This window comes from Salvelinus namaycush, chromosome 2 (assembly GCF_016432855.1).
Source record: "Salvelinus namaycush isolate Seneca chromosome 2, SaNama_1.0, whole genome shotgun sequence".
NCBI lineage: Eukaryota > Metazoa > Chordata > Actinopteri > Salmoniformes > Salmonidae > Salvelinus > Salvelinus namaycush.
Genome location: NC_052308.1, coordinates 75,036,914 through 75,049,124, shown reverse-complemented (window position 1 = coordinate 75,049,124; position 12,211 = coordinate 75,036,914). Strand labels below are relative to the sequence as shown.

Genomic DNA, 12,211 nt, shown 5'->3' with positions numbered 1-12,211 from the left:
ACACACACTATCTACAGGAACACACTATCTACAGGAACACACTATCTACAGGTACACACACTATCTACAGGTACACACTATCTACAGGAACACACACTATCTACAGGAACACACTATCTACAGGAACACACTATCTACAGGAACACACACTATCTACAGGTACACACACTATCTACAGGTACACACACTATATACAGGTACACACACTATCTACAGGTACACACACTATCTACAGGTACACACACTATCTACAGGAACACACACTATCTACAGGTACACACACTATCTACAGGTACACATACTATCTACAGGAACACACACTATCTACAGGTACACACACTATCTACAGGTACACACACTATCTACAGGTACACACACTATCTACAGGTACACACACTATCTACAGGAACACACTATCTACAGGAACACACTATCTACAGGTACACACACTATCTACAGGAACACACTATCTACAGGAACACACTATCTACAGGAACACACTATCTACAGGAACACACACTATCTACAGGTACACACACTATCTACAGGAACACACACTATCTACAGGTACACACACTATCTACAGGTACACACACTATCTACAGGTACACACACTATCTACAGGTACACACACTATCTACAGGAACACACTATCTACAGGAACACACTATCTACAGGTACACACACTATCTACAGGAACACACTATCTACAGGAACACACTATCTACAGGTACACACACTATCTACAGGAACACACACTATCTACAGGTACACACACTATCTACAGGTACACACACTATCTACAGGTACACACACTATCTACAGGTACACACACTATCTACAGGAACACACACTATCTACAGGTACACACACTATCTACAGGTACACATACTATCTACAGGAACACACACTATCTACAGGTACACACACTATCTACAGGTACACACACTATCTACAGGTACACACACTATCTACAGGTACACACACTATCTACAGGAACACACTATCTACAGGAACACACTATCTACAGGTACACACACTATCTACAGGAACACACACTATCTACAGGTACACACACTATCTACAGGTACACACACTATCTACAGGTACACACACTATCTACAGGTACACACACTATCTACAGGAACACACACTATCTACAGGTACACACACTATCTACAGGTACACATACTATCTACAGGAACACACACTATCTACAGGTACACACACTATCTACAGGTACACACACTATCTACAGGTACACACACTATCTACAGGAACACACACTATCTACAGGTACACACACTATCTACAGGTACACATACTATCTACAGGAACACACACTATCTACAGGTACACACACTATCTACAGGTACACACACTATCTACAGGAACACACACTATCTACAGGTACACACACTATCTACAGGTACACACACTATCTACAGGTACACACACTATCTACAGGTACACATACTATCTACAGGTACACACACTATCTACAGGAACACACTATCTACAGGAACACACTATCTACAGGTACACACACTATCTACAGGTACACACACTATCTACAGGTACACACACTATCTACAGGTACACATACTATCTACAGGTACACACACTATCTACAGGTACACACACTATCTACAGGTACACACACTATCTACAGGTACACACACTATCTACAGGTACACACACTATCTACAGGTACACACACTATCTACAGGTACACACACTATCTACAGGTACACACACTATCTACAGGTACACACACTATCTACAGGAACACACTATCTACAGGTACACACACTATCTACAGGAACACACTATCTACAGGAACACACTATCTACAGGTACACACACTATCTACAGGAACACACACTATCTACAGGTACACACACTATCTACAGGTACACACACTATCTACAGGTACACACACTATCTACAGGTACACATACTATCTACAGGTACACACACTATCTACAGGAACACACTATCTACAGGAACACACTATCTACAGGTACACACACTATCTACAGGTACACACACTATCTACAGGTACACACACTATCTACAGGTACACACACTATCTACAGGTACACATACTATCTACAGGTACACATACTATCTACAGGTACACACACTATCTACAGGTACACACACTATCTACAGGTACACACACTATCTACAGGTACACACACTATCTACAGGTACACATACTATCTACAGGTACACACACTATCTACAGGTACACACACTATCTACAGGTACACATACTATCTACAGGAACACACACTATCTACAGGTACACATACTATCTACAGGTACACACACTATCTACAGGTACACACACTATCTACAGGTACACACACTATCTACAGGAACACACACTATCTACAGGTACACATACTATCTACAGGAACACACACTATCTACAGGTACACACACTATCTACAGGAACACACACTATCTACAGGTACACACACTATCTACAGGAACACATACTATCTACAGGTACACACACTATCTACAGGAACACACACTATCTACAGGTACACACACTATCTACAGGTACACACACTATCTACAGGTACACACACTATCTACAGGTACACACACTATCTACAGGTACACACACTATCTACAGGTACACACACTATCTACAGGAACACACTATCTACAGGAACACACACTATCTACAGGTACACACACTATCTACAGGTACACACACTATCTACAGGTACACACACTATCTACAGGAACACACACTATCTACAGGTACACACACTATCTACAGGTACACACACTATCTACAGGTACACACACTATCTACAGGAACACACTATCTACAGGAACACACTATCTACAGGAACACACTATCTACAGGTACACACACTATCTACAGGTACACACACTATCTACAGGTACACACACTATCTACAGGTACACACACTATCTACACACTATCTACAGGAACACACTATCTACAGGTACACACACTATCTACAGGTACACACACTATCTACAGGTACACACACTATCTACAGGTACACACACTATCTACAGGTACACACACTATCTACAGGAACACACACTATCTACAGGTACACACACTATCTACAGGTACACACACTATCTACAGGAACACACTATCTACAGGTACACACACTATCTACAGGAACACACACTATCTACAGGTACACACACTATCTACAGGTACACACACTATCTACAGGTACACATACTATCTACAGGTACACATACTATCTACAGGTACACACACTATCTACAGGAACACACTATCTACAGGTACACACACTATCTACAGGAACACACTATCTACAGGTACACACACTATCTACAGGAACACACACTATCTACAGGTACACACACTATCTACAGGTACACACACTATCTACAGGTACACATACTATCTACAGGTACACATACTATCTACAGGTACACACACTATCTACAGGTACACATACTATCTACAGGAACACACACTATCTACAGGAACACACACTATCTACAGGAACACACACTATCTACAGGAACACACACTATCTACAGGAACACACACTATCTACAGGAACACACTATCTACAGGAACACACACTATCTACAGGAACACACACTATCTACAGGAACACACACTATCTACAGGTACACACACTATCTACAGGTACACACACTATCTACAGGAACACACACTATCTACAGGTACACACACTATCTACAGGTACACACACTATCTACAGGTACACACACTATCTACAGGTACACACACTATCTACAGGAACACACTATCTACAGGAACACACTATCTACAGGTACACACACTATCTACAGGAACACACTATCTACAGGAACACACTATCTACAGGAACACACTATCTACAGGAACACACACTATCTACAGGTACACACACTATCTACAGGAACACACACTATCTACAGGTACACACACTATCTACAGGTACACACACTATCTACAGGTACACACACTATCTACAGGTACACACACTATCTACAGGTACACACACTATCTACAGGTACACACACTATCTACAGGAACACACTATCTACAGGAACACACTATCTACAGGTACACACACTATCTACAGGAACACACTATCTACAGGAACACACTATCTACAGGTACACACACTATCTACAGGAACACACACTATCTACAGGTACACACACTATCTACAGGTACACACACTATCTACAGGTACACACACTATCTACAGGTACACACACTATCTACAGGAACACACACTATCTACAGGTACACACACTATCTACAGGTACACATACTATCTACAGGAACACACACTATCTACAGGTACACACACTATCTACAGGTACACACACTATCTACAGGTACACACACTATCTACAGGTACACACACTATCTACAGGAACACACTATCTACAGGAACACACTATCTACAGGTACACACACTATCTACAGGAACACACTATCTACAGGTACACACACTATCTACAGGAACACACTATCTACAGGAACACACTATCTACAGGAACACACTATCTACAGGTACACACACTATCTACAGGAACACACACTATCTACAGGTACACACACTATCTACAGGTACACACACTATCTACAGGTACACACACTATCTACAGGTACACATACTATCTACAGGTACACACACTATCTACAGGAACACACTATCTACAGGAACACACTATCTACAGGTACACACACTATCTACAGGTACACACACTATCTACAGGTACACACACTATCTACAGGTACACATACTATCTACAGGTACACACACTATCTACAGGTACACACACTATCTACAGGTACACACACTATCTACAGGTACACACACTATCTACAGGTACACACACTATCTACAGGTACACACACTATCTACAGGTACACACACTATCTACAGGTACACACACTATCTACAGGTACACACACTATCTACAGGAACACACTATCTACAGGTACACACACTATCTACAGGAACACACTATCTACAGGAACACACTATCTACAGGAACACACTATCTACAGGTACACACACTATCTACAGGAACACACACTATCTACAGGTACACACACTATCTACAGGTACACACACTATCTACAGGTACACACACTATCTACAGGTACACATACTATCTACAGGTACACACACTATCTACAGGAACACACTATCTACAGGAACACACTATCTACAGGAACACACTATCTACAGGTACACACACTATCTACAGGTACACACACTATCTACAGGTACACACACTATCTACAGGTACACACACTATCTACAGGTACACATACTATCTACAGGTACACACACTATCTACAGGTACACACACTATCTACAGGTACACACACTATCTACAGGTACACACACTATCTACAGGTACACACACTATCTACAGGTACACATACTATCTACAGGTACACACACTATCTACAGGTACACACACTATCTACAGGTACACATACTATCTACAGGAACACACACTATCTACAGGTACACATACTATCTACAGGTACACACACTATCTACAGGTACACACACTATCTACAGGTACACACACTATCTACAGGAACACACACTATCTACAGGTACACATACTATCTACAGGAACACACACTATCTACAGGTACACACACTATCTACAGGAACACACACTATCTACAGGTACACACACTATCTACAGGAACACATACTATCTACAGGTACACACACTATCTACAGGAACACACACTATCTACAGGTACACACACTATCTACAGGTACACACACTATCTACAGGTACACACACTATCTACAGGTACACACACTATCTACAGGTACACACACTATCTACAGGTACACACACTATCTACAGGAACACACTATCTACAGGAACACACACTATCTACAGGTACACACACTATCTACAGGTACACACACTATCTACAGGTACACACACTATCTACAGGAACACACTATCTACAGGAACACACTATCTACAGGAACACACTATCTACAGGAACACACACTATCTACAGGTACACACTATCTACAGGAACACACACTATCTACAGGAACACACACTATCTACAGGTACACACACTATCTACAGGTACACACACTATCTACAGGTACACACACTATCTACAGGTACACACACTATCTACAGGAACACACTATCTACAGGAACACACTATCTACAGGTACACACACTATCTACAGGTACACACACTATCTACAGGTACACACACTATCTACAGGTACACACACTATCTACAGGTACACACACTATCTACAGGAACACACTATCTACAGGAACACACTATCTACAGGTACACACACTATCTACAGGTACACACACTATCTACAGGTACACACACTATCTACAGGTACACACACTATCTACAGGTACACACACTATCTACAGGAACACACACTATCTACAGGTACACACACTATCTACAGGTACACACACTATCTACAGGAACACACTATCTACAGGTACACACACTATCTACAGGAACACACACTATCTACAGGTACACACACTATCTACAGGTACACACACTATCTACAGGTACACATACTATCTACAGGTACACATACTATCTACAGGTACACACACTATCTACAGGAACACACTATCTACAGGTACACACACTATCTACAGGAACACACTATCTACAGGTACACACACTATCTACAGGAACACACACTATCTACAGGTACACACACTATCTACAGGTACACACACTATCTACAGGTACACATACTATCTACAGGTACACATACTATCTACAGGTACACACACTATCTACAGGTACACATACTATCTACAGGAACACACTATCTACAGGAACACACTATCTACAGGTACACACACTATCTACAGGTACACACACTATCTACAGGTACACACACTATCTACAGGTACACACACTATCTACAGGTACACACACTATCTACAGGAACACACTATCTACAGGTACACACTATTCCACTATCTACAGGTACACACACTATCTACAGGTACACACACTATCTACAGGTACACACACTATCTACAGGTACACACACTATCTACAGGAACACACACTATCTACAGGTACACACACTATCTACAGGTACACACACTATCTACAGGAACACACTATCTACAGGTACACACACTATCTACAGGAACACACACTATCTACAGGTACACACACTATCTACAGGTACACACACTATCTACAGGTACACATACTATCTACAGGTACACATACTATCTACAGGTACACACACTATCTACAGGAACACACTATCTACAGGTACACACACTATCTACAGGAACACACTATCTACAGGTACACACACTATCTACAGGAACACACACTATCTACAGGTACACACACTATCTACAGGTACACACACTATCTACAGGTACACATACTATCTACAGGTACACATACTATCTACAGGTACACATACTATCTACAGGTACACACACTATCTACAGGTACACATACTATCTACAGGAACACACTATCTACAGGAACACACACTATCTACAGGAACACACTATCTACAGGAACACACACTATCTACAGGAACACACACTATCTACAGGAACACACTATCTACAGGAACACACACTATCTACAGGTACACACTATCTACAGGAACACACACTATCTACAGGTACACACACTATCTACAGGTACACACACTATCTACAGGTACACACACTATCTACAGGTACACACACTATCTACAGGTACACACACTATCTACAGGTACACACACTATCTACAGGTACACACACTATCTACAGGTACACACACTATCTACAGGTACACACACTATCTACAGGAACACACACTATCTACAGGTACACACACTATCTACAGGTACACACACTATCTACAGGAACACACTATCTACAGGTACACACACTATCTACAGGAACACACACTATCTACAGGTACACACACTATCTACAGGTACACACACTATCTACAGGTACACATACTATCTACAGGTACACATACTATCTACAGGTACACACACTATCTACAGGAACACACTATCTACAGGTACACACACTATCTACAGGAACACACTATCTACAGGTACACACACTATCTACAGGAACACACACTATCTACAGGTACACACACTATCTACAGGTACACACACTATCTACAGGTACACATACTATCTACAGGTACACATACTATCTACAGGTACACACACTATCTACAGGTACACATACTATCTACAGGAACACACTATCTACAGGAACACACACTATCTACAGGAACACACTATCTACAGGAACACACACTATCTACAGGAACACACACTATCTACAGGAACACACTATCTACAGGAACACACACTATCTACAGGTACACACTATCTACAGGAACACACACTATCTACAGGTACACACACTATCTACAGGTACACACACTATCTACAGGAACACACTATCTACAGGTACACACACTATCTACAGGAACACACTATCTACAGGTACACACACTATCTACAGGAACACACTATCTACAGGTACACACACTATCTACAGGAACACACTATCTACAGGTACACACACTATCTACAGGAACACACTATCTACAGGTACACACACTATCTACAGGTACACACTATCTACAGGAACACACACTATCTACAGGTACACACACTATCTACAGGTACACACTATCTACAGGTACACACACTATCTACAGGTACACACACTATCTACAGGTACACACACTATCTACAGGTACACACACTATCTACAGGAACACACACTATCTACAGGAACACACACTATCTACAGGTACACACACTATCTACAGGAACACACTATCTACAGGTACACACACTATCTACAGGAACACACTTTCTACAGGTTATATATACACTACCGTTCAAAAGTTTGGGGTCACTTAGACATTTCCTTGTTTTTGAAAGAAAAGCACATTTTTTGTCTATTAAAATAACATCAAATTGAATAGAAATACAGTGTGGACATTGTTAATGTTGTAAATTACTATTGTGGCTGGAAACAGCTGAGGCCCATTTATCAGCAACCATCACTCCTGTGTTCCAATGACACGTTGTGTTAGCTAATCCAAGTTTATCATTTTAAAAGGCTAATTGATCATTAGAAAACCCTTTTGCAATTATGTTAGCACAGCTGAAAACTGTTGTACTGATTAAAGAAGCAATAAAAATGGCCTTATTTAGACTAGTTTAGTATCTCGGAGGATCAGCATTTGTGGGTTCGATTACAGGCTCAAAATGTCCAGAAACAAAAAAAATTCTTCTGAAACTCATCAGTATATTCTTGTTCTGAGAAATGAAGGCTATTCCATGTGAGAAGTTCCCAAGAAACTGAAGATCTCGTACACCGCTGTGGACCACTCCCTTCACAGAACAGGGCAAAGAATAGAAAGCGGAGTGGGTACATTAGTGTCTAGTTTGAGAAACAGACGCCTCACAAGTCCTCAACTGGCAGCTTCATTAAATAGTACCTTCAAAACATCAGTCTCAATGTCAACAGTGAAGAGGCGACTCCGAGTTGCAAAGAAAAAGCCATTTCTCAGACTGGCCAATAAAAATTAAGATGGGCAAAAGAACACAGACACTGGACAGAGGAAGACTGGAAAAAAGTGTTATGGACAGACGGATCCATAACTAAGTTTGAGGTGTTCGGATCACAAAGAAGAACATTCGTGAGATGCAGAAAAAATGAAAAGATGCTGGAGGAGTGCTTGATGCCGTCTGTCAAGCATGGTGGAGGCAATGTGATGGTCTGGGGATGGTTTGGTGGTGGTAAAGTGGGAGATTTGTACAGGGTAAAAGGGATCTTGAAGAAGGAAGACTATCACTCCATATTGCAACGCCATGCAATACCCTGTGGACTGCGCTTAATTGGAGCCAATTTCCAGGACAATGACCCAAAGCACAGCTCCAAACTATGCAAGAACTATTTAGGGAAGAAGCAGTCAGCAGGTATTCTGTCTATAATGGAGTGGCCAGCACAGTCACCAGATCTCAACCCTATTGAGCTGGCAGCAGCTTGACCGTACGGTACATAAGAAGTGCCCATCAAGCCAATCCAATTTGTGGAAGGTGCTTCAGGAAGCATGGGGAGAAATCTCTTCAAATTACCTCAACAAATTGACAACTAGAATGCCAAAGGTCTGCAAGGCTGTAATTGCTGCAAATGCAGGATTCTTTGACGAAAGCAAAGTTTGAAGGACACAATTATTATTTCAATTAAAAATCATTATTTATAACCTTGTCAACGTCTTGACTATATTTCCTACTCATTTTGCAACTCCTTTCATGTCTGTTTTCATGGAAAACAAGGACATTTCTAAGTGACCCCAAACTTTTGAATGGTAGTGTGTGTACACACACACACACACAGACACCTTTTACATGTTATATACACACACAAACACACAAACACACACACACTACATACAGGTACACACACACACACCAACGTCATCTACATTCTATTCACAAACACCGACTATCAGAAAATAATAAAATATCACCGGCACCTAACCTCTGACCTCTAACCCCTGACCTCTGGTGTTGCCGTAGCGCTGAGACGGTGAACGACGGGCGTTTCCATACGGTAGAGCTGGTGACCTTTGACAGGATGGTGAACCTGTCTGTGGACGGGGGTGCGCCCACCACTCTGGACAGTCTGGGAGGGGTCCCACCTCTGTCTGGAGAGGCACCGCTATACGTGGGGGGTAAGACACCTGACCTCAGCTGAGAGCTAGGTTCAGGCCCTAACCCACCCTATTACATATATCCTTTCTCCCTCTCTCCCTCCCTCCTCTCCAGGTATGCCAGAGAAGATGTCCTACTCCTCTCTGAGTCTCTTCCAGCCCCTCAACTCCTCCAGTTTCCACGGCTGCATCAGGAATTCAGACAACTAAATGACTATGCTTAGCGTGGATGTACTGCCTACTGTATTAGGGATATGTTTAGCTGGATCACCAACCCCCTTAGAGACCACAGTGACAACCGGCATATAGTCCAACCTCCTCTGACGTGTCGTCTAGTGGGTCAGGTCTTCATGCATGGCTTGACGAGGACAGGCAGAAGTGTTTTGTAATCTGACACAGGTCATCTACTGTATCACTGAACAAGCACATCGGTGTTTCTGATCCTGGTCCCGGGACACAACGTGGCAGATTGTTTTGGTTTTCCCCAGCACTACACGTCTGATTCCACTAATCAACTCATCATCAAGCTTTGATTGGTGGAATCAGATGTGTAGTGCTGCTAGCGGAGAAACTCGAACGTGACCCCCGGATGAAGAACCGCTGGGATACAGTCATCATCCTATGACATCATCATTGCTGTGATTCCTCTACAGAGAGAGGAATAGGGCACTGTGTCTAGAACACCACTCAAGGCTTCACTGACCCACAGAGACACAACTACCCCCTGGGACCATTAATAATTCACACACATGCACTCCAGACCTGAGACAGACAACATGATGTTAAAGCCTCCCCAAGATCCAACCCACACACAAACACCAAGAGGACCACAAACAAACACACAGAAGGAGGGGAAAGAGTGAGTGACACAGAGCGACAGAGTGTGAGTGAGAGAGAGAGAGGAATGAGCCTGTTGAGCCCTATCGTGGCTAAGAAAGTACTGATCTGTGTGTGCACTATTGTGATTAGTGGGCATTGTAGTAAGTGCACTGGGCGTGGTTCTCCAACGTCTCCTCACGGGACCCTCAACATTTCCCAGTTCTGTTTAGCCCTGAACTAGCTCCCCTGATTCACCTAGTCAGGGTCTGATGATTAGTTGACAATGTGAATCAGCGTCCTGGCTCTGGAACAGATTTTAAAAAACAAGGAACGACTTGGGGGTCCCTGAGAGAGAGGTGGAGAACCCCTGCACAAAGAGGTTGACTGACTGCACAGTACATGGTGGATATTACTGGTGTTGTAGACTATATTAGAGAGTCCTCTAGCTGGATTTTACTGGTGTAGTAGACTATAGTAGAGAGTCTCTAGCTGGATATTACTGGTGTATTAGACTATAGTAGAGAGTCTCTAGCTGGATATTACTGGTGTAGTAACTATGTAGAGAGTCTCGCGCTGATATTACTGGTGTTTGTAGACTTAGTAGAGCGTCTCTAGCTGGGA

At 42.3% G+C, this 12,211-nt stretch overlaps 1 protein-coding gene across 1 annotated transcript in view; it reads left to right on the top strand.

The window, feature by feature from the left end:
• Positions 1 to 10,981, top strand: part of LOC120023487 (slit homolog 1 protein-like) — a 129,877-nt gene extending 118,896 nt beyond the window's left edge. Inside the window, exons 35-36 of the mRNA XM_038967516.1 lie at positions 10,638 to 10,792; positions 10,887 to 10,981. Of these exons, the coding sequence (XP_038823444.1) occupies positions 10,638 to 10,792; positions 10,887 to 10,981 (250 nt within the window). The remainder of the gene's footprint in view (positions 1 to 10,637; positions 10,793 to 10,886) is intronic.
• Positions 10,982 to 12,211: the final 1,230 nt, after the last annotated feature.